Source organism: Terrapene carolina, unplaced genomic scaffold, assembly GCF_002925995.2.
Source record: "Terrapene carolina triunguis isolate 2854851 unplaced genomic scaffold, T_m_triunguis-2.0 Scaffold85, whole genome shotgun sequence".
Lineage (NCBI taxonomy): Eukaryota > Metazoa > Chordata > Testudines > Emydidae > Terrapene > Terrapene triunguis.
Window position 1 is genome coordinate 36,858,201 of NW_020664436.1, and position 24,805 is coordinate 36,883,005.

Below are 24,805 nucleotides of genomic sequence, written 5' to 3' on the forward strand. Positions count from 1 at the left end.
TCACAGCTATCCTCAGTTCCCATTGATGGGATTAGCCTTAAACTGTTCTAAAGAGACACCCACTAACTAACCAGATGGTACTTCAGCTTTGATACCCAGAGACTTATGTAGCCAGGTTCATACATAGGAAGAAGGCAGCTAGATAATAACATCTCCATAAAACTACAGGTTTAACCAAAAACCCTGCTGTCTACAGTTGGATTTGGAGATATAACTGAGTTGTCCTTTCCTAACTTGAGAGGGATGACAGCTAACACTGGTGATGAGAGGGAAAACATTTACAAAATATATTTACAACGTGCACATTCCCATGTTTAAGGATTTGTTTTACTGCACATTTCAGATTATTTTTATAGGCATTTTCAGGGCTACAAATTATGTTTTGATCCACAGGATCAGATATCACTTTGCTTTAACACTGTAATTATTTTAAAAGATCCAGTCCATCTCATGAAAAATCCAGTGACTTGAGAATCTATTCACTGGTGTATTTGCTTCCCTAAATGACAATTAGAGATAGCTGGAATTTTCACCAATCATTGAGTAGTCTTATGGAAAAACAAATAAAATGCAGGTATTACACTAACGGAAGGTGTCTACAGCTCTCAGTACTAGACTTTAGGATGAGTTTTCCCACATACCTGCAGTTTTCTTTTCTTCCTAGAGAGGCTTCCTGTCCAGTCACTGATGCGTCGCATCCTGCTTTTTAATGTATCCTTCTTGGAGGCATCGTCGTTTAGGGGTTTGGATTTTCTACATGGGAGGGTATAAGAAGAGTACTGTGTGGGGCCTCTGTGTTCTACCCTAGAGGGAACATCAATGTCTGAGGCAAAAGAAACGTGGTTGCTTAAACTGGCATGAGTGCCAATGTATTCATCAGACAACCTGAGAGCTGAGGATGGGCTACTTTCTAAATTTGTATCCTTATATAGATCGCGGAGGGAGGAAAGAGATGAACTTTGGTTGAAGGACTTTTTGCTGTCATTTGTGGGAAAACTGGCATGAATCCTTGTATCCGGAGTGCTCCTGGTCAGGTAGGAGCCATCCAGCTCATTGATATCCCCATTGTTGCCCCAGGGAGAGTCATACCATGAAGACTCTGAGCTTAGGGAGCTTCCTTTACTGGATCTAAGTCTTGAGTCAGTGGGAGACAGACGATGACTTGAAGTGTCATCTGTACTGGAGTTCCTCCTCACCTCTAGCAGATCATTAGATTTGGATTCTAAAGTAGGCGAGTACCTCAGCAGCTGGACTGGTCCATTGGATTCCTCTGTAGAGACTTTGTTGTTGCTACTGTTGTGAAACTCAACCTTTAAACAGCCATCCAGCTTCCCCAGTGTTTTAATGAGAACTTTGGGGCTCCTCCTGTCATCTGGTGGTGGGGTTGATGCTAGGCTCTCATTCTTTCCGTAGCAATTTAAAATATGTCCACTGCATTCCCTGGAGGCAACATGATTACTTGCAGCTTCAAGGCCAATATAGTGGAAACCATTCTCAGGAAAAAATGCCGCATTGCTTCCCTGGCAGTAGTTTCCTGAGGCATTTGTCCTGTGTTTGGCATGGATACTGCTTTTAGAGGTCTTTGCCACTGTGTCACTGAGCCTAGGTGAATAAGGCTGGTTACTCTTGAAGTGAGAGAGGCAGCTTCTGGCTAGTGATCTCGATTTGTAGCTAGTGCCACTGCTGCTGTGTCCCCATCCATGCAAGGAGCAAGACTTTTCATTGTTAGCATGAATGCTGTGAATTTTCAGAGAACACGGCTTCTGCTTGGCACCAGATGCAGCATTAGTGTGATTTTTTGATCCATGAAGGCTGTACTGGCTTTCTGAATTCCCCATTTTCCACTAAATTAAGAAAAAAAGTTTCATTAGTATCAGTGGCCAGAAGATGAAGAACTAAGATGAATAAAGCACTTTTACACTCTAAACAAGAAACAGAGTTTTTTTATTGTATGAAACAACTTTTTTCACAATAGAGTCAATAACCATTTTCAGTATTTAATAATTAGGGGCTGGGGAGGAGGTCAGGAAAGCTCATTCTTTGTGTGGTTTGTTACCCTGCTATAAAGCTACTAAATGCTGGCGTCTAACCCCATTGAAATCATTTCAACACTTCCCTCCTCCCACACCCCCCCCTGGCAACATTTTCTTCTTATAACTTGTAAAACCTTTAACTCCCAAGAACAATTGCATAATGAAAGGGAAACAACAGGATAATCGCTACTTAGATGTACAGTGAACTGTACTTTCAGAAAACCCCTGCTGCCAGGAGACATGCAAACTGCAGTTTCAGCTTGACTAGCTTCTGTGCAATAAAATGTTCCTTCAATAAATTGTTCAGCAAACCCCTACCTCATGATTAAAAAGAGCCAATCTGGAGGAAAAAAAGGGGCGGGAGGACTTGGGTTTTTTGAATAGCTTTATCCCTCATTTCAATACAAAGCTGCACCATGTTTGTTCAGCACACAGAAGTTTGGAAGTTCACTCAGCAAAACACACTTGAGCAATCCTTGCTCACATAAAGTAGCATTTACAGGAGAAGTTCAATTACTAGTGTGAGAAGTTTGTACAATCTGGCCCCATATAAGTGCACTTGAAAATAAAAGGCCCAAGTCGGCCCGCCCTTACATGGGTTTCAAACTCCAGTGGCTGCAATGTACATACAAATGACAAAGAATGTTTTGAAAAGATATAAAACAAGTCATTCTAAACTGTGTTTTCAATGTTGATATGGTAACTGGTGCTTCTCTTCATATTAACTTTCAGACTGTTGGACTGGACAAAGCTTGTGCAGCCTCCTTACAGGCTTCTGAGAATTAACCCCATTGTGAAAACAGATCCACATTTTTTTTTTACATTTACATTTATTTGAAAACCCTTCCTACCCTACCCTATTCATTTTTCGTTAAGTCTTTTGGTATACAGTTTAGTATGAACTAGAAACAGAAGTACCTCTAGAATCACCATTAAATGTGGGTGCAATTAGCAATCAGCGTACTTTGCATTGTCTTGATAGATAGCCACCACACTTTCCAAAAACGGGATGGCATTCCATGCAAACTTTCTGGAAAATACAAACAAGGAAAAAATATCTCAGTCAAATACATTTACATATATTTTACCTCTATCAGATAAATCAACATAAAAATAAGACAGAGCACAAAAAATAGAGAGAAGGGAATTGGTTAAGAGTTTTTATATTTCAGCTACATATTCCTATACACTATGTTTGTTAACAGGTGTGAAATTATTGCAATAGAACCTAATATTGGGGTATTTTCTAATTCTTTCTTACTCCACTTTCAATGATGAACTGGCACAAACTTCCAGTACTCTGCATTTTGCTTTGGTAACATCAATTAAAATTTATCAGGCTGTGCAAGTATCCATTACAATTTGGACCACTTATATCGAACTGATCAGAGCAATTTTTTTGTGCTTGTTTACTCTGGTCATGGCTGAATTCCAGCCACGACTGCAGAGGTGAAAGGCTACTGGGTAATTCACCCTGCCAACCAGCCAGCAAACTTTTCTGAAAGTTTATTCTAATTTTAAAGTTAATCTGCCAGAAAAACAACAAAAAGGCAGCACCAGGCTCTATACACACCAAAAGGTAACAAGACAAAAGCTGCTATGGAGAGGCTGAGAATACGTCAGCTGTTCACATAGCACACAAAGGCTGTCATTCAAAATAACAGGACAGGATCTGAATTTCACAGAACTCAACAGCAGGTTATTGACTGAAAACGCTCAGTAGAAGAAATGCATCACTGTAGAGAAAGTTTTGGGGAGGAAATTATTAGAACAGCAGTTTAATGGATATACTGTTAACCAAAATTCATCCCCTCCCGCAAATAAACTTGGTGAACAGTTTACAAGTATTCCACGAAGAGTCCAAAGGACTATGACATTTTCAATGGAAAAATTATCCCATCTGCACAAAAACAAACAATACACTGGAAGATCTAGCTTCTTTTTAAAAAAAAGAGAAAATGTGGATGATTTTGTGTCTCTGTAATATATTAAGAACCACAAAGATGACTAAAGGAATTCATCAGCAAGCTTTGTATTTGGCTAACTTTTAGGTTACCTAAATTAAAAGTCACAAACTAATATTAAAAACAGTATCGATAGAGAGCCCTAGATAAAGGCCAGCAAACAAATGTCTTAGAGGTATATTATTATTTTTTTTTAACCATGCTCTGCAGTGTTTACACACCTCTGTACACAAAGTCCTGGGCACTTTCACCAAGCCATTTGTTAGAGACTTTCACTAAATGTAGGGACTTAAACATCTTATGATAAAAATCTACTTTATTTGATATTTTTATTAATAAGGAATTATTTATGCATCCCCTTATCTTGTAGGCACTAACTGTCTATGTCTAGAAAAGCATTAGTTATATAAAGCAGCTGTAATAATAGCAGCTTTAATACACAGCAATGGTTTAACAACAGAAGGGGGGGAACCCTACGTTCAAGATGAGGAAGAAACCAATTTAAATAGAAAAAAAAATACATAAAAACTCTATTGAGTTCCCAGTCACTCAGTCAATGTAAATCTTCAGCAAACCTGCTTTCACCATTCCAATAGGAGCAGATCACAAACTAGGGAGTTTGTATGCAGAACTTACATATCAGAGCATAAACTACATTTACAAGGAAGCTTTGAGGGGCTTATTTCTATTCATAAGGGGACATTGAACTCAATTTGTCTAAAGAAGCAGGCAAAGCGACCATCTGGTCTCCATAATGATTGTGCACTGGACGGGTAATCCTTTTAACAGAGAGGGTAGTGAGCAGGCTTCTATTAAGAACCTCAAGATAGACATCAATTTTTCAAGGCTCAAGTCACTGGTACAACTTCCATTGTGTGTGTCTGATGCCGTGTACATATTATATAATGGGTGAAGGAATAAATTTATCTAAGGTACAATGACTGTAAAATAGGGCCTCAGTCAGTGTAGGAGCCAGTTAAAAGTACAACAAAACAGTCAAATTCCACAGAAATAGTGACCAGGGATTTTTCTCAGTGCCCTGGGACTTCAGAAGGCCAGGACGTTCTAAACATTCAAACCAGTGAAACAATAAATCATGACATCTGCAAGACTACAGAGCAATCACCACCCTCAAAATTAGCCGCAGCCATTGCTACTTTTCTTACATTTGTATAGAGATTTTCCTTCGACAACCCACAATATGGGTGAGTTGGGTGAATCCGTTTGGTGCCAAATCCCAGATGACACTGGTGCATTGGAAAGGCTCTAGGACAAGTTCCAGTTTCTTTGATTCAGAGATACCACATATTTTAAATCCCCTTAATTCTGGAAGATATAGAAATTGGAACATAAAGGACTGACCTCAGCTACATTTAAATAATAAAAATATATATTTCACAGCATCTTTGTATTCCAGATTAAGAGATGAATTCTCCCACCAGTTTGGAGAGATGGCTGTATGGATACCTCTCATGAACAAAACCAGCTCCTATTAAATGTTTTCTGTCATTATAATCAGTGTATTTATAAAGTGGTTCACCTCACTCAAGCATGATAAAGTTTATTTACTTTCAGTTGTACTAGATATTCCATGAAAAAGTTTTTAGCCTTCATCCTAGGTGCTCCATGACACATTTAAAAAAAATGCAAGTATACCAATAGATACTCCAGGAAACCCCCTCTCCCGCACCTACCACCACCACACCCAGTAATTAACATAAGTCAGAATCCAGCAGCTAAAAACATTTCCCCATGTTTATGATCTTCCATATAAAGTCCTCCCAGTCTCTCTGGGCTCAAGAACAAAAACGTGCATTGTAGCATGCCCTGAAAGATCAACCAATTAGGTCTATTTCAGACCAGGGTGGGAGTGAACTCCTGAACTGAGGATCCCTCCTGGACAATGGCCAGCCAGCTACACCCCTTCTCTTAAACAAATGGGGCTCCACCATAAGCACCTTCACCTTCACCATTATGGCAGGATAGCAATCAGACAGCCTTACCAAATGATAGAAAATGTCCTTGGGAATAAAGGATATAGCAGCACATTGCAGCTTTAAAGGAACGTTCCACACCAAATTATTAATCTCTGAGAACAGAGGTTTATAAATAGGTATTTAGCATCCCATACTGTATGCAAAAGCAAAGACAAATTTTGTGTTTTCAAAATGTATTGGGTGAAAGCAAATATTTACTTTAAAAACAACCATAATAAACAATGTTTTGGCATTAGATTTGCTTATAAGAAACAACAATTCAAGGGAACAGGAAGTTTTAAGACCTACAGAATAAATTGCTTATTCTGCGGCAGCAGTTTACAGCCAAAGATCACAAAGACTCCTGTCATGGTTTCACTTATTGTAAGAGCCACACTATGCTGATTTCGGTACTGCCATCTCTCTTCTTCCAATACAATGACACTGCCTAGGTTAAGACTTCCCTAAAATTAAAATGCAGAATGCTTCTCTATTCTAAATTGTGCAGAACTATAACTTCAGATTGACAGAAGGTACACGGGAAGACATAAAAGGACAGAGTACCCTTCAACCAAAGGCAGAATTATTCAATATCCACGGATGATCCACGGTAGGATCTTCATATGGCAATTTTGCAGATTTCTTTGGTAATGGTTGACTTCAACTATGAAGTTGTTAGAGACCGAGTAACATACATTCTAAGCAATGGCGGAAAAGGCATCTTCACGCACACATGAATCCATCTACTATAGCTATTTTTATGCAATATTTAAAATGTCTTCATTCCTTTTGTTGGGCACTCAGTGTGAAATTCACCCCGTGCATGGCCAATATGAGACCTATGCACTATTGAAGTTCCACTTAAGCCCTCTTATAAAATCTTATGTGGGATTCACAGGCCTGGTGCTGGTCCTTTGGACATGGGTGAATCTCATGCTAAAAGAATACAGTGTCACTTGAAGGATATTGAAACAGGCTCCATAACTATGAAACCATCAGAAAACAGATTTTTAGACTAATACAGCCTCCTTTCTAACCTAGGCAGATCAACAGTGTTGCCAATAATCATCAGAACCAATAGCTTGAAGGGATGAAGCGTCTCGGAGAACTATCCAGGCTCCAAAAAAGTACTTACACTTATGTTATATTGCCATTGCTCAGCTGCCGTGAAAAAGTAAGCACATCATTGAGGGAGAAATAGTCATTAACCTATCTTCCTCCCAGCCCCCCCATGACCCATTAGTTCCAAGTCTGAATTCAGCAGACCAAGAGCAAGAGTCTTGTTTAAGACTGACTGTAAAACACCAATGTATGTAAATAGATCATCTGTGAGGGGAAATTCAACAAGAGACACATAGGCAATATAATCATATACACTCCATAGGTAACTGGGCAGTTAGTTGGTATAATGGTAGTAATAGCATTCTAGGAAAAATAAAAGTCAACCCATACAGAACAGATTTTCTGGCTTGGGATACATCAGAGGACCCCAGATTGGAAAATTGGGCAGAAGACAAAGGAAGATGGAAAACGTCAGACCAAGGCTAGCAAAGCCACTTAGGAAACATGAACAAGAAAAAGGCCTTGTCTTTCTATTCTTTACTGTTGACCTTGAGATGACAGAAGACATCAGATGATTGTTCTAATGAATCAACAAGGCACCCACTGTAGAGGCCTTTCATTTAGAACAGTGGCTGCACAATGTTGGTACCCTAGAGTTCTCTCTAGTAGCAAACCAGTTTACATGCCAGTCCTCTACTGCTAGGAGACATCACAGAAACATGATGGACAGGAGTCCACTCTTCTGAATATCATGGCCACTCAAAAACAAACCCTGTCTGAAGTGCCAGTGCTGAAAGTGAGAAGCGGGAAGATGAAAAAAATATGTAGAAGAAAGTACACTGAGCTTAGGAAATCTCACTGTTCTACTAGTGCAAATACTGACCTCAAGCTCCATCATGGTTGTAACATTTGTACAAAAAGGTAGGAGATTAATCTAAAGGAGCCCACGCTGACAGATGAATGTGGATTTCTTTAGATAAGTGCAGTAAAGGGGTACACTCTCTGACCTTTCTTACGGAAGGACTTACAGTATTTGGCATTGACCTCTGGTGGGAGACACTATGGTAAATGCTATTTATCTTTTCTCTATTGTTTTTTCACTTGTTTGGGTTTTTTTTATTTTCAGTATATGTTTATTTTTGATACAAAATGATCTGATCCTTTGAGAGAAGTGGAGTATAAAATAAATGAGTCCCCAGAACTCACCAAACACAGACTTCTGTCTTAGGAAACGTACTCTACGAGCTAAGGGGTATATTCCGAGCTCACGTACACATACTCCTGCTAACCCAATGAGAGCTCGCGTGAGTATATTTAGTAGTGTAGCTGCAGTAGCACGGGCAAGAGCAGTGGCAGCACAGCTCCCTGAGTCCAAACCTGCCTGAACCCCACATGTACACATCTGGCACAAATACACCGGACTGCTCCCCATGCTACCACAGCTATACTACTATTTATACTCTCGCTTACCCTCACTGAACTAGCGCAAGGATGTCTATGCTAGGGGAAATCACACCTCTAGCTCATACTGTATACACAGCCTTAGAAGGACTTTCAGCTGTAGAATGTGACTGTAATATTCACCTTCGAAGGGGTGGGGGGGGGGGGAGAGACATGGCGGTGCCAGTGTCTTCACAAACACGGCTGGTCCAGCCGCATGTCAAATAAGGGCACCACAAGAAACTCTCATCTCGATTAGTGGTGCTGTGATTATGCAGAATCTAAAAGTATTTCAGAGTAATAAAAAAACATCCCTCTCCCATATGAAATTGCCAGTTTGTTATTTTCTTTTGCTGCACTTATGTGGTCTGGAATCCTATGGCTTTGACTTGGACCAGCTAACTCTCTCCCCTCTTTCTCTAGCTCAAGACAATTAATTTAAGAAAAAAAGATTCTTCTTTCAGTAATTCCCAATACTTTTTCTTTTCAGTTTAAATCACTTTTATATCCTCCTTTCCGTAATGGTTAAAACATCCTCAACTTTAGATGGTTTACATCCTACTGAGTCTGAGCCTGCATTTTTCTCTTCGCTGCTATACAGCTTATGGTTTGTGTGTGTGTGTGGCGGGGGCTGGGGGTGGGGAGAGGTGTTAGTGTATTTGCTTCGTTAGTTCCCCAGAAATACAGGGTTAGAAGTATCTTGTTTATAAATTATATCTTTGTTCACTTTGGTTTGCAGTTTAATGTGACAGTCACACAGAAAGCCAGAAAGTAAGCTAGACTTCACCTTTTTCAAGGCTGTATATGGATCTATATATGAAATAACCAGGGATGTGTGTTAGTGTTACACTATAGCTGAATTAAATACGGAGTTTCTTATTGGCAGCAATTTACAGTATTTTTGAAAACCATGCATTTTGGTCACACGCTTTCACAAATGAGAAGCAGATTTTTGATTCCTGCAACTCCAATCACATTCCTATGACAAAAATACACCATAATAATTGTACCATGGTATTCTTGGCAGAATATTTTGCATTTATACACTACTGTATTCAAGCAATAAACTAAAGCAGCGCAAAATCAAATAGCATTATTTTGCCTTAAAAATCCCATTTGAAGCCAGAATCCAATTCAAACTCATTTGACTCTCTTTAGAGCAGAGTCTCATTAGGTTAAACAGAAAATTGTTCTGTAGATCATAGACGAAAATAAAAACAAAATATGACAACAGTTTTCTTCATAAAACAGTAATCAGTATTCAATTAATTATTCAATATCAGCCAGATAAGTCTTTTAAACTGATAATCATTGTTCACACACTTCTACTTTTATATATAAATAAAAAACAACAAATCTCTTTTTTGGTTTTACATACAAAGTCAGTACCAAAAAGTCTACATCACTCTTCACATGTCATGTCAGAACTGCAGACCCAATAACCAGGCCATGATTTTTTCTTTTCCTTAAATCATTCTTCTGAGCCCAAGACCTATGCAATTTAATTAAGTTATGTTTTACAGTTTTCAAGTTAGAGCAGCATGGAAGACTGATTCAAGCTTGAAGATCCTTATCCTATTACAGGAGGGCTGATAGAATCTAAATCTCTGGAGACATAATTTTCTTCTGCAGGAAAAACAAAGTCCATCATTTGTAAATGTTATTGAATTGATGCACAATGGCTAGTGTGCACATCCATTTAAGTAATAACCATTAAGCTTGACCAAAAAAAAAAAAAAAAAAACCACCAGAAGAGCCCATTCAAATTTTGGCTAATGTAGTTGTAGTGGTTAAAGAGATGATGTGTCCTCTCCCAGAGGGACTGCTTCCTGCCCATGCAGGGGATGTACTTAATGATCTGATAGGTCTTTTGCATCTCTAGCTACTATGTCCTAAGGGTGTAGACCAAAATATAATGTAGATCAGGGTAGGCAACCTATGGCATGCGTGTCAAAGGCGGCATGTGAGATGATTTTCAGTGGCACTCACACTTCCCGGGGCCTGGCCACCGATCTGGGGGGCTCTGCATTTTAATTTAATTTTAAATTAAGCTTCTTAAACATTTAAAAAACCTTGTTTATTTGTGTATTATAAACTTCTAGAAAGAGACCTTCTAACAACACTAAAATGTATTACTAGCACGCGAAACCTTAAATCAGAGTGAATAAATGAAGACTCGGCACACCACTTCTGGAAGGTTGCCTGCCCCTGATGTAGATTAATGTAGTACCTTCCAGGAATTTCAAACTATTTAGGAAACTAATGGGTTAGATCCTGGGAGTGCATGGACTCTGTACCTGCAGGTACAAACTGAGCAAATGTTTCTAAAACCTGATTTCTCAAACTGTCCTCCCTTTGTTCAGCTTACAACTTGTGGGCACAGATGTGTGCAGAAACTGATGTTATATAGCCATACATCCAGCGGATGGGTGGCCTTGTGGTTAAGGTACTGAACTGTGACTCACGGAGCTGAGTTCAGTTTCTGGCTCTGACACAGACTTCCTGTGTGACGTTGGGCAAGTCATTTAGTCAATCTATGCCTGTCTCTTAATATTTGCACAAACATAACACAACACAGTTGGGCCACAATTATAGTTGGGGCCTCTAGGAACTACTGTAAATACAAAATATGGATGAAGCAGAAGAAGGTGTCTAGCTACTTTGGATGCAGCCACAGTCAGCTAGTTAGTCATCTAAATTCTCTCAACTGTGCTCGCATGAAACTTTGGGTGCCGAAAAAGAAGCTTGGCTGAGAGCAAGACCCCATTGCTCAGCAATAATTCTCCCACAAACTTGTAGGCGAGAATGTCTTTTACTAGGTCTTCCTTATTCTGTTAAAAAACTTCCACCTCGACAATTAGTAAAGATGGTTAGGACTGCCATTAAGTAGCTCATCTGTGGAACAGTAACCACCTTATTTGACTTAAACTCACACCCTCCTCCTCTAAAGGCAAGTGTATTATCCACTGATACAGAGTTGATATGAGTAACCTGAGCTAACACAGGTCACCTTTGGGTAGCTTGTTTGTTTATTTCAGCTTCTTGTATATATGTCCCGTGTGTCAGAATTAAAATTGGACCTTGCTGCACTAGTCTGTTGTTTAAACAATGATGACATTTAAGTGGTTTTGAAATTTACACATAGTTAACCACTCTAAGATGGAAATGTCATACTTCCTTCAGCAAATAATTTAAACAGATACTCTTAAGTAGCAAAGATATGTTTGCAATCAGGTCTAAATATTTTTTTTTCTTTCCAGTTGAATGTAGCAGAGAGATCCAAAAGACAATGAGGCCAAATCTCTGTGCCACTCCAGCCACTTTACCCTGCTTTATCAGCATAAAGAATGGAACTTTTCCCTCCAATATTAAATGTATTTAACACTAAGAAAGGAAACTTTTGGCCCATTATGATTTGTATTTATTGTAAATTACTAAAATTATGGGACAGGCGAGGCAGAATCCAAGAAAGAAAGAAGACAGAGAGTCTATGCATTAATCATCATGGATTGGGGCAGTCACTCTAGTGTATTCCTGACAATATAAAGCTCTATTAAAGCATACCATACATATGAAGCTTTCCTTAACCCTTCCCCGCCACACACACCCCAGGCAAAAACACAAAACAAAACAAAAAACAAACCACCACCTTTAGAGCTGAGCTGTAAGATGATTTTGGCAGTGTCTAATTCACCAATTACAACAATTAAGTTCCACTGATCACAGATACAAAGAGTTCTGTGGAGGAAAACAATTCACGTATACTATGTAGTGTAGATGTTAGCTAAAGAAACTACTATAGTTGGAAGACATCAGAGTAGTAGACACACAAAAATTATTCTTTCTGCCTTCAAGTTCAAAGGTTTCTTATCTCACTCTATTTTTCTTTTAAATATTGTTCTTGTGCCTGACAGATAGTTCTCTCCCACCCTCTTCACAATTTCTACTGCCCACCAGCCTTACCTTCAGCAGCCTGCTTCAGCCTCTTCTCCCTAATGTTTCACAAAACTATGCAGCGCGCACACACACACACACACACACACACACTCTCCCTTTCTTTCTGCCCCAGTAAGCCAGGAAACTGTGTCTAACACTTCAAAATGTTCAGCCGTTATGAGCTAAAAACAGATTCTGGGCTACGCTGGATGTATTTTTGTCTGTAAGCTACACACCCTCCTCATGTTCAATTTTTTCCATTGGTGGAACAGTATGATGCAGACTTAACCAGAAAGTGGTTTTCCATGGGCCGCTTGAAATGATTAGCCTGGACGGCCTTCCATAATGCCTCAAAGCCACCAGGGAATACTCTATGACTAGGCTGTTGTTTGACCCTGCATTCCAGAATTACCACGAAAGTTCCATAGGAAAGCTACTAGAAAGTTTGCTGAATAAAGGTTTGCTTGCTTGAAGGTAGCCTCAGTGTCTTTTTTAAACTCATTAACAGCAAGTACATACACCTAACATCCTTGTGTATAATGCCTTTGTAAACACAACAACTTCCAAACCCACCGCTGGAATGTTATAGTCATGAAAACCCTCTCTTAAAAGTAATTTTATGATTTTACACAACGTCATGCATATCAGGCAAACCCTATGTTCTCTTTGGTTTTGTTTTTAAAGCTGTACCAAGCTGCAATAGCCTACAGGTTGAACTATTTGTTTCTAATAATAGTCATAAGATACAAAGCAGACATATCTTTTACATAAATTACAATATTTTTAAATTTCAGTGCCTAAGGCTAGGCTGCTAAATCTATATTTAGGCACACAGATAATAGCCTGATTTCCGGAGGCACTGAGCAACCACATCTATTGACTGCAGTGAGAGCTAAGGATGCTCAGAACATCTGAGAACCAAGCCACTTACACCTCTACCCCGATATAACGCTGTCCTCGGGAGCCAAAAAATCTTACTGTGTTATAGGTGAAACCACGTTATATCGAACTTGCTTTGATCCACCGGGGTGCGCAGCCCTGCCCCCCCAGAGCACTGATTTACCGCGTTATATCCGTATTCGTGTTATATCGGGTTGCGTTATATCGGGTTAGAGGTGTATTTAGATGCCTAAAAACAGATATAGATGCCTACCTCTAAGCACCAGCATTTGAATATTTTGGCCAAGGTGCATTGTGGAAGATATGTTAAATCAGTAACAATGCTAAAGAAACAGGCTAGAATAAATTTCATCTAGTTAAACTCCTTATGTATCAAGGCTCTTTAAAATGACAACCAACAATCATAGCTACCAAAATGTTATCTATCCTGCATGCTAATGCAAGGAATATCAGTTTCACAAAATCAACTTCCCTATTCAGAAGTTTACTTTAGGAAAATATTTCTCCATGTTGAACGACAGGATGCATCATTTGAAGGACAACTGCATTCTAAAGTGGAAACATTCAGCAGAACCCAGAAAACCTTTTACACAGATTTGCACACATTTGATTTGCATGAACGGAGGAGACCTATTTTAAAACCAATTTGCATAGGAATACAGGCATTCCTATACCAGATCAGACCTGCAGTCCATTGAATCCAGTATCCTGTCTCAGTTAGTGGCCAGTTCCAGGTGCCTAAGAGGAAAGTGAAAGAAACCATGCAGTTGATAATTCTGGAATAATCTGTCCTGGTTTTCTGTTTAACCCTAAAAACAATTAATGGCTGGCTCCTGCACTGAACCATGAAGGTTAATAGCATCAACATGTTTAGAAGGGTGTCAGATGTAACTATTAATATGTTCTCATTATCTATACAAAAGTTTAATCCTTTTCTGAGACCTAATGGGCTCAATGAAATCCTGTGGCAGTTGAGTTCCAGTTTGTTCATTTTTTAAGTAGTACCAAAGTGATGCATTAGTAACATGCTTAGGCTGCACCCACCTAACTGGCTAAGACACCTGTTACATCTGTTTTAAAAGAGTGAGAGTTTTTCCCCAACAGATTGCTTGAAAACTCTTTGAAATTAAGATGTGTTTTATGGTACACTTTACTGGTCCCTCTAAGCAAACTACTGAGTAGATTCACCAGATATACTTAGTGCAGGCTATGATGACCCTTGCTTGTCTGTGCAGGTGGGGGAAGAGATGTGCAAGAAGACCCCCTCCTATGTGCTGCCAACCAAGGGCTTCCTATTCCCCTCGTGGAGGTGGGTTTTTTCTCTCCCAGCGCTATGCTGCGACTACACAAGCCACGTTAAAGCGCTCCTGCTAGTGAAGACATGCCCTTAGCCTCAGCCAATATAAAGATGCATAATGCCCTAAATGGCCAAGACTTCCCTACCCAAGAGATCACCACTCTCCCTGTGATGTACTGCCACAGCTGAGATCAGTAGAAACACTTGAGCTAGTGTCTCTGCCCCCAGTATCACAGGGAAGAGTCTGCTCGCAGGGCATTTGCTGTGAAGGCCCCTTTCCTTTGGAATACTCTTCGATCATGGACCAAAATAATGTGAATTGATGACCGTCAGGGCATACTGCAAGCCATATCTCAGAAAAGCTATGGAAGACAAACATTGTCAGGTGATGTTTAAAGTAATATGGGAAATTTGCTTTACTTTTGTGCTGTAAGGTTCTTTTAGTATTGTTAGATGCATGAGGTCACTGTTTGATTTCATGTATTTTTTCCAGTATGTTTCAAAAAGCATCTAGAGTGTTTAGATGCTAGATCAGAGGTGGGCAAACTACGGCCCGAGGGCCACATCCTGCCTGCAGGACCATCCTGCCCAGCCCTTGAGCTCCTGGCCGGGGAGGCTAGCCCCCGGCTCCTCCCCTACTGTCCCTCCTCCCCCACAGCCTCAGCTCACCATGCCACCAGCGCTCTTGGCGGTGGGGCTGCAAGCTCCTGCCAGGCAGCACGGCTGTGAGAGCTACCGGCCTGCCCCAGTGCTCTAGACTACACGGCGGTGTGGCTGGCTCCGGCTGGGCGGCAAGCTGCCAGTCCTGGTGCTCTGAGCAACATGGTACAGGGTCGGGGAGCGGGGGATTGGATAAGGGGCAGGGGGCAGTCAGGGAACAGAGAGCAGTTGGATGGGCAGAAGTTCAGAGGGGGGGGCAGTCAAGGGACCAGGAACAGGGGGCAGTTGGATGGGGAGGGGTTGTGAATAGGGGTCAGGGCAGCCAGGGGGTGTTGGATAGGGGGTGGAGTCCCGGGGAGGCAGTTGGGGCGGGGGGTCCCGGGAGGGGGCAGTCAGGGGACAAGGAGTGGGGGGGGTTGGATGGGTCGTGGGTTCTGATGGGGGTAGTCAGGGGGCAGGAAGTGGGAGGGGGCAGATAGGAGGCGGGGGCCAGGCTGTTTGGGGAGGCACAGCCTTCCCTACGCGGCTCTCCATACAGTTTCGGAACCCCGATGTGGCCCTTAGGCCAAAAAGTTTTCCCACCCCTGTGCTAGATAGTGCCTCTTGTTACTCTCTTATAAACCAATGCATGTGTCAGAGGCAGAATAAAAAATGGGAGATCAGCTTGAAGAGAAAGCAGGATAATGGTGTAGTAGTTCCAAATCCTCAGGTCTGTGTGGATGACACCACCAGACAAGATAATCAAATGGTCTGAACTCAGGGGTCAGATTGAGAAAAATAAGCTTCACTCATTTGAGTTGCCAAAATAAGATGCTGCTCACAGGAGACTGTACATATCTGTGCCCCCACCCTCCTTTCTTACATGAGAGAATTAAATGTTTTAAATGCTTGACATTTAAATAAACATTATTGCACATTCGAGTTAACAGGTTCCTGAGATGAATGAGGCAGTTCACACCTCTCAGAGCTATTGTTCCAGGCTCTCTGCAGGTTCATCTCTCCATCAGTGAAACTTAGTTCACATTTTTAAAGTTTTCTTCACAATCATAACAGCTAGAAGCTTTCATTAAAAAAAAGTAAGTTCAGATTTCCAAAAACAAGAAAACAGCTGACAGAGGTGACAACACACCATATCACTGTGTACCATCCCAATCCGATCCTTTTCTGAGCTGGTGTCTATAAAGACACAGAAATAGCATTGATATGTCATGCTGATAATCACAGTATTTCACAGGTTCACAAATTCTCTCATAGCACAGGACGTAATAGAAAATGCGTCTCTTGGACTAACTCCTCTTCTATTTGGAGTCTATTTGGAGACACCTCCAACAATTGTTTACATGGAAAAATAATATTAGGAAAGGATTTCTTGTACTTTTAGCTTTTCCCCATTTTCTCTCTCCCCCCCCACCCCCATTTTCTAGACCTTTGCACAGAAGAAGTTGGAAATGGGTCTAAAGAAAATCACAGATAATTTTGAGGTTACCTAGCAATATCAACCATCATCAATTACCCAGGGAAATATTTTGTTCCAACAGAAATGTAACAGTATTTGTAAGACTTTTACTACAGCAACATTTGTGTCAATAGTTTTTAAAATTTATGTTGTTGCATAGAAAGAAACTAAATTTAAGAATTGAAAAATGCTCATTGAAATAGAAAATGGAACATTTTAAAAATAGTCTGAAGCATCTGCATTTAGTTTAAAGCATTTGGAAAGTGGAGTCTTCAAACAAGCAGTTTAAAAGGCATAAGTCTATCGAACGTGTGCAAAAATATTTGAAGGTGGAGTCATTTGTCACATTAGCATAGGCAAGAGGTCTCAGGACATAAATATTTATAAATCACAGGTGTTATTTCACATTGCATAACAAATGTTGCTTGTGCCATTAAGTGATCCAACAGACCAGTTAATTGCCTTGGCAACACTGAATATTTATTATCTGACATTCAAGATTGAGGGTCAGACACTTAAAAAAAAAAAAAAGATTTTTTAATGAAGGGAAACTGGTAAGTCAACAGACCATGCTAACTTCATTTTGAGTCACAATGCTTTGTTACAATGGGATAAATATGGGGGAGTTTCTAAGCAAGTTCTGTCAATTAATGTTTGCTTAGATAATCTGCATCAAAAGGCATGTAAAAATAGATCTTGTATAAAATACATTTTAATTAAAACAGTGTTGCTAGTTCTTGTGACTATGACAAGTTTCACGATATTTGGTGTTTTTCTTAAAGCTTCAGCTTCTGAAGTTACACGAGAATCTCAGCTGTTTTTATTAAAAGTAAATTTCCAGCCTTCGCTGTTGCAGAGAAAAGCTTGAAAATGGGACATGGGTGCACCCTAAAGGCTCACAAGCCAGAAGGCAAGTAACAAAATTTCAAAACCTACTTTAAAACAAACAAACAAACAAACCAAAAACCCCTCATGATTTTTAAGCCAATCTCATGATTTTTTGAAGCCTGACTCACGGTTTTTGAGCATTTGGGGCTCACAAAACTGCTAAAGTCAACCGTTGAATTACATTACAATTGCACAGAAATGTAACAAGGAATAATCCTGGTATAAGAATACTAAAATAAGGGTTTTCCCTGGTTAGAATGTGTCATTTTATATTTATACTTCTTAAATGGAGTGATGCACATCAGGACTTGTAAGTTGCTGCAAAGAAATATGCCCAAAGCAGAATTAATAATAAGGACAATTTCAACATCTTGTCTACCCATTTACAACAATTTTTGTGGCTGGAGATAGTGGTGTTCAAGTTGACAGGTTCTTAATGGCCTGGATTATTCAGCAATTCTCAGAGGACTCTTTCTAGTCATTAGGAAAAAAAAAAGTGAAACAAACAGAATGATCTTACTCCCATGGAGCCTATCACACTAATTGAGAGCAACATCACAATGTGTCCCATTTTAGTTATACGAGTTAAGTAGACAAGAAGCTTCTATTATCTTTAAAAAATAATATGGGGAAGAGGATTGGCTTTGCGCATGTATGTTTCAGTATAGCATCTCAAACTTCAAGAGATCCTTGCTTTAAATAAAGAGGCCATACATTGTGAAGCTCTGTAGATACCAAATAAAGTAAATAAGTTAATTCCATCAAAGGGGAATTGGCAACATGTTGATAAGACCAAATGGTTTAAAAAAAACATTTTGTCAAGTTTTATATTATGGAAAGACACTGCTATGTGATGATCCTACCCCTACAATCTGATGAATAATAGATGTAAATGTACTGTCATAGCAGCATGAAAAGAGGCAGATAAGTAGCACTGATATTTAAATGAAAGCATTCATAAATATTCCTATACTACAATAACTGGGGAAGGGGGGGGGGGTAAATGATAGGGAAGCAGGGCAAAAATGGCAGTAGCTGCATCAATTGTTTCTTAGCCAAGTATCTTACCAGAAATTAGAAACACGTGACCGTTCCACACAGCCTTATCTTATCAAATAGAAGCAGGAGATACCACCCCTATGTTTTTGGAGTGAAGGATCAACATGACTTATTCAAACCATTTTGCCAGAATCAATAGAATTCTATTTAATGTAGTAATTAAACAATATATGTACTGTATTAGAATTTTATAACCAAAATACAAAACATGAGAAAAATAAGATTCATACACACACACACAAATTATCAGAGAGGAAATGTAAATCGTTACCAGATCACCATATGGAACAAAACAGACCATAGTTCACTGACAATTCATTGGTTAGGTGATTGGAAGGATATTGCTTAAAATGTAATACTCTCATTCCATCTATAAACAACCTGCATGGGGATCAGAAATCTTATCTGATTTATCCTTATATTAATATATATCATAGGAGACCCAAATATTTAACAAAACCCCTTCCAAATGTTAAAAAAAGGATACTACAAAGGTAAAATTTTCCATTAACGTGACATGAAAAATACATATTTATCACCTACATATAAATATTTCCAGAAGCAGAAGGCAGAGATTTAGAAGACCGACAATTAAATGGAAAGATTTAAACTGTCTTTCCAACATAACATTGTGAGTAAATAATCAACTGCAAGAAAAAGCAACACACTAACTAAACACAGGACATATTCAACCATCAAATGTATCTCCACTAACCACATAACAGTTTGCAATGTACATCATATTTAGCAAGGAGCTAGCCAGTTTCTTGTCCTAATGTTCTTGACTATGGCCCTAATTGTCCCATATTCAGGAAAAATCCCATACAGGGGATTAGAAACTCAATGAGATTCTCTGTGTAGAGTGTCCCATGCATTCTCCCTGTGGGCCTGTGGAAAGGCTGGTCCCATGGATGAAGCAGCAGGTACCCACCCCCAGAACTAGCCGAGATGTAGGGATCTGCCAAAGGGGCAGGGCCATTTGCATGAGACTTCATTGCCGGGGATTTCCCCTACCAGTTACTGTCTACAGAACAACCTCTTCCACTCCTAGTTTAAACAATGTCAAGAGGAAGTGCACAAAAGCTCAATGTCTAGGTCAGTGTGAAATTTTCTGTGGTTCCTGCTGGTCACCACCCACAGCCTGCATCCTCCTCACATGTGGTATACTCCATGCCACAGTGTGGCTTCAGCAGGGTAGAAGGAAAGAGGTGGCATTCCTCCCCTTCATATGCATCACACAGACAGGGTATTTGGGCTTTTCATTTGCTTTGTCCATGAAGACTTAGGGAATGATTTGAGCCCTTTGTCTGCACTTAACCCAGAGCTTGATGGGAAATAATAAGCATAGCATTGACATCTTCCATTACATATTTTCTTTTGACTATCCTGAGTTCCCTTCTCCTTGCCTGGGCTACAGGGTTTGGATCTGGGAAGAGAAAGGATTTTCTTGCCCTCAAACAGGATATCTTGTTTGCATCTGGCAGCCATAAGAACTCTTTCCTGGTCCCTGGCATCTGAGAGGGTTGCAATTAATGTTTTTCTTTGTTGACTCTTCCCAGGCAAGGCCCTAAGGGGAATTGTAAAAGGTTCCTGCCGGGGCTCGACCCTCCAGGGCAGGAGGGGAGCCACACCGACTCCCTGTCCACGAAATAAACAGTCGATTAACTCGGCTCTCAGTCCCTTCGGTGCGGGGGCTGAGTAGTCCACAAGCGGTGCAGCAGCCCAGGCCCTCTAGTGCAGGGGGGCAGGGCGAACACACAGTTCTGGAGGCCAGGCCCTCTGGTGCAGGGGGGCTGGCTAACAAGCCGTTCAGTTTAGAAGCCCAGGCCCTCTGGTGCAAGGGGGCTGGGCAAACACACAGTTCTGGAGGCCAGGCCCTCTGGTGCAGGGGGGCTGGGCGAACACACAGTTCTGGAGGCCAGGCCCTCTGGGGCAGGGGGGCTGGCTAACAAGCAGTTCAATTTAGGAGCCCAGGCCCTCTGGTGCAGGGGGCTGGGCAAACACACAGTTCTGGAGGCCAGGCCCTCTGGTGCAGGGGGGCTGGCTAACAAGCAGTTCAATTTAGGGGCCCAGGCCCTCTGGTGCAGGGGGCTGGGCAAACACACAGTTCTGGAGGCCAGGCCCTCTGGTGCAGGGGGGCTGGCTAAATAAGCAGTTCAGGAGGCCCGGCCCTCTGGTGCAGGAGGGCTGGCTAAACACGCAGTTCAGTTTAGGAGCCCAGGCCCTCTGGTGCAGGGGGGCTGGGCAAACACACAGTTCAGGAGGCCAGGCCCTCTGGTGCAGGGGGGCTGGCTAAATAAGCAGTTCACTCCGGGTAAGCTCTGGCTGCGAGACCAGAGCGCTGGGTGAGGGGGAAGCCTGCCACCCGTGTGTGGGGTGGCAGGGGGGAACGCAGGCCCACCCACTCCACTGCGTTCCAGCCCGGGGCCCTAACAGCGGTTACTGCCGCTGCCGGTCAGTGGGGTATCCTGACCGAAACACACTGACATGGGTTCGCATGTCTCGACAGCCTGACCAGGGTCGGCTTCCCCCGGGCTACTTCCGATTTCCCCCTCAGGGCCTACCTCGTCCGCGGCACCGGGCAGGGTCCAGTCCACCAGCATAGGCTCCTCCCGGCCGGGGCTTGGTGGCAGGTCCGGCAGCTCCATCGGGAAGTCCGGCCAGTTGTCCTCGGGCGGTTCCTCCGGATAACAGCAGGGCCGAAGGGGTTCTGGTGCAGGCTCACCTTCGGGGTCGCTGTGGGGGGGTTCCAAGGGCTCCCCCCAATGACGGGAACGGACGGGCTCCGGCGGCTCTTCCTCGTAGTGAGCCCGGGGCAGCTCCGGCCAGCTAGGCGAATATCCCCGGGCCTCAGAGGTATCCTGGTCGGGAGCTCTTGGCCGCACGTCTGCTCCCTGCGGTGGCCGGCGCCTGACTGAGCTCTGGCTGCCAGGCTTTATACTTCCTGTCCCGCCCCTTGACTTCCGGGGGGCGGGGACAGGTGGTGGTGGCTCCGCCCACTCAGGTGTCTGCTCCAGTGCTCCCTCCTCTGGGCAGGAGGGGAGCCACACCGACTCACTACAGGAATCCTATAGCATTTTTCCATATATACATGATCATCATGCACATTACTATTAAGTATATTTGCAAGAAATATAGCCAGCAAAATAGGGTTTGGAAGTTCTTTGCCTCCAACAACGCCAAACATTTTGCAGAAGCAGATCTGGTTTTCTAACTGCTCTTTCCCCCCCCCCCCTTTTCTTTTTTTCCTCCCAGAAACCCTTAACTATGGTTTTCTATGAGCAGCCTAGTCTGAAGCAGCAATTTTACATTTCTGTATATTCTCTACTGCCTTACCAATTTATCTTTTGGCTTCTTGGGGCATTATTGCTGACATAATGGCACTGCTGATACAGGGCACGATCCAAAGCCAAATTCCAGGGTGGGAAGCTGGGTTTTTCAGGTGGTCATTGCCCCCGTACCCCACTGCTGGGCCCCTCTACGTGACAACCAACTTTAGCTCAAAGGTCTAGTCCACCAGCTAGCAGGTATCTTCCAATAATATTTTAATGTCCAGACTCTACAAACTGTTGTGGTGGCTGTTTGGTTATCACAGACAAACAGCACATCCCTATGCAACTTCTCATTAACTACTGAGAGTGTAGAAGAGACAAATGGGCAGGGCAACAAAACAGGATCATTTTGCTTACTTGTGCACTTGGTAATACCGGACAAAATATATGTCCCTACACGTATTTAAACTATACAAGAGATAAGTGACGTATTACTCCAAACGGGTGCCTCTGTGTATCCTCCACATATTGTATTTCCCAGCAGTCATTCCAAAGCTGCAGGGGCCTCCACAAAATTCATTCCTATGAACAGAAGGGAATGGGCCTATTTCTTTGTTGCCCTGCACCTTGTGTAGTCATTTCCACCAATGCAGAGCCTGTGTCAACTGGTTTCAATTTTACCATTCTAATTTGGTAGCACTTTACCCCCACTTTGCACTGGTGTAATTGAGTACACAAGATACAGAGCAAGGGAAACTTGGGCCCATTATTTCCACGTAGCTTTCCCACAAAAATAAAAAATAAAAATAAATAACCTCCTCTCTCACACCCTCTAAAACAAATGACAACTAAAAACCTTTCTTCTAATCAAGCAGTTACTTCTAACAACTGGAAAAGAAGAGAATTATGTAATGAGGTCCTCAGATACTACAAGAAAGGGTGCCAGTTTAACTATATATTGGAAGCTAGATTAAACAAATAGATTGAGAAGGTGACACTTCTGGGAATAATACAGCAACATGGGCTAGAATATTTATATTGTGAAGATGATCCAGGAAATAACATTTCTGGGGAGAGTACTGGCATCCACATATTCAACAGACACAATATCAGATCTCCCGGAGTTAATCTAAAATTTACCAAGTGACATAACCCATCTCTCCCCCCCACACCCACACACTCTTTTTAGCTTCCCCTTTTCATAATGTTAAGGAATTTCTCACACTATACAGGGTTATCTGCACTTATTTCTAGGTAGCCTATAAACAACAATGTTCCCGCATTTATTGGCACTGCTGTGGTATGGTTATTGTGCTGTTCTTTTCCCTTTCCTCACTTGGAATTAGAAGCGCCAGTTTCTTTCACTTTCAGCTACAATGCCATATACTTTTAGTATTTATCCTTCAGTCATCGATTACACTTTATTATGATATATTGTGTTGTGTGATGCAGCAAGACAGAAATCAAAAGGAGGTGATGAATGAAATGGTAATTTGATCCCCCAGAATGTAGAAACAGGCAGGATAACAGGGCTGAGGAACATTTTGACGAAAGAGATATACCACCTCTCTGGCAAACTAAATCCAAACATCATGGGTTCAACTTTGACAGACTCTAAACCATGATGTCATATGTAATGCTTTATTTTAAAGGACTATTAGCATAAACAAAGGTTCAAAATAATGTCTTGCAACAAGAGCAGTTCCTCTGAACTCAATGGAGTTACTTGTGGAATAAGGTACTATTTAAATGTAATCTAGTCCTATTAGAAAAGAAGGGGCAAAAGTATTTTTCTTGATTGAAACAATTTGTTTACTTTATTTATTTGACACCACTTTGTGTATGGTCAGTCTCAGCATTTCCCCTGTATAGACAGTTAGGGCCCAAATCTGCAAGTATTTGGACAGATCAATAACTTTATTAATAGTAGTAGTTCAATTAAAAACAAGTAACATGAGTAAAGTCACTCATATGCCAAAGTGTTTGCAGAATTAGATCCTTAGTAAGTCAGTTGACCATGCCAAAAAGATCTCTTCCTTCCCAGGCCCCAGGAATTGCATTATTCTTAGAACTTTTTGTGCATATAAAAGTGATTTTCTTTACCCATTATCAAAGCTGGGGATAACATAGCTCCTCCTCCTCAGTTGGTGCAGTGAGAGCTCCCCTTCCTATTTCTATCTATTTTAACCACTGGATATAGGTGATAATTAAAAGCTGCAGATCACTATTGTAAAGAACATCTATTATTTTCCTTCCTCAGTTTTCTGTTTTGGTTATTAAAACGAAGCTTGGGATTTCCCTTCAGAGCTCTTCCGCAGCTTTCTATGAAATCCACATTTGCGGAACTCTTAACATCACCAGCAGCATGCAGAAGAGGAAACCCACACCTACAGTAACACAGGTCACTATCAGTCAAAGCTGTTGTCAAGCCCTGGACTAAGTTCACAGACTGCACTGTGGGTTTTTGTGTGTGTGTGTGTGTGTGTGTGTGTGTGTGTGTTTTTTAAATAAAATAACAACACATACTCTCTCAACACTGTTGTAGAGGAGCTTGGGAATCTAGAGCACTTAACACAACAATCAACTTGGCTAAGAATGCTTAAAGGTGACATTGGTACTTCACCCACAGATCCTTGCTTCTCTTCTTTTGATTTTTTTACACTATTTCTTATTAGCATGGATTAATCAAATTTCTCTGCTCTGTCCTCCAGGCAGGGCCGGCTCCAGGGTTTTTGCCGCCCCAAGCAGCAGCAAAAAAAAAAAAAAAGCAGTGATCGCGATCTGCGGCACTTCGGCTCTACCGCCGCTGGTTCAGAATTCGGCGGCTGGTCCTTCGCTCCGAGAGGGAGTGAGGGACCAGCC

At 41.5% G+C, this 24,805-nt stretch overlaps 1 protein-coding gene across 3 annotated transcripts in view; it reads right to left on the minus strand.

The window, feature by feature from the left end:
• Positions 1-24,805, minus strand: part of TIAM2 (T cell lymphoma invasion and metastasis 2) — a 234,088-nt gene that overhangs the window by 110,966 nt on the left and 98,317 nt on the right. For 2 of the 3 annotated variants that reach the window (XM_026649744.1, XM_026649741.1), the window contains exons 3-4: positions 2,952-3,063; positions 642-1,844 (exon numbers count right to left, since the gene is read on the minus strand). In XM_026649744.1, coding sequence (XP_026505529.1) covers positions 642-1,844; positions 2,952-2,966 — 1,218 coding nt within the window. In that variant the 5' untranslated portion in view covers positions 2,967-3,063. Of the gene's footprint in view, positions 1-641; positions 1,845-2,951; positions 3,064-12,438; positions 12,501-24,805 lie in introns of those variants that run through there. The other variant, XM_026649743.1, reaches the window with a different exon arrangement.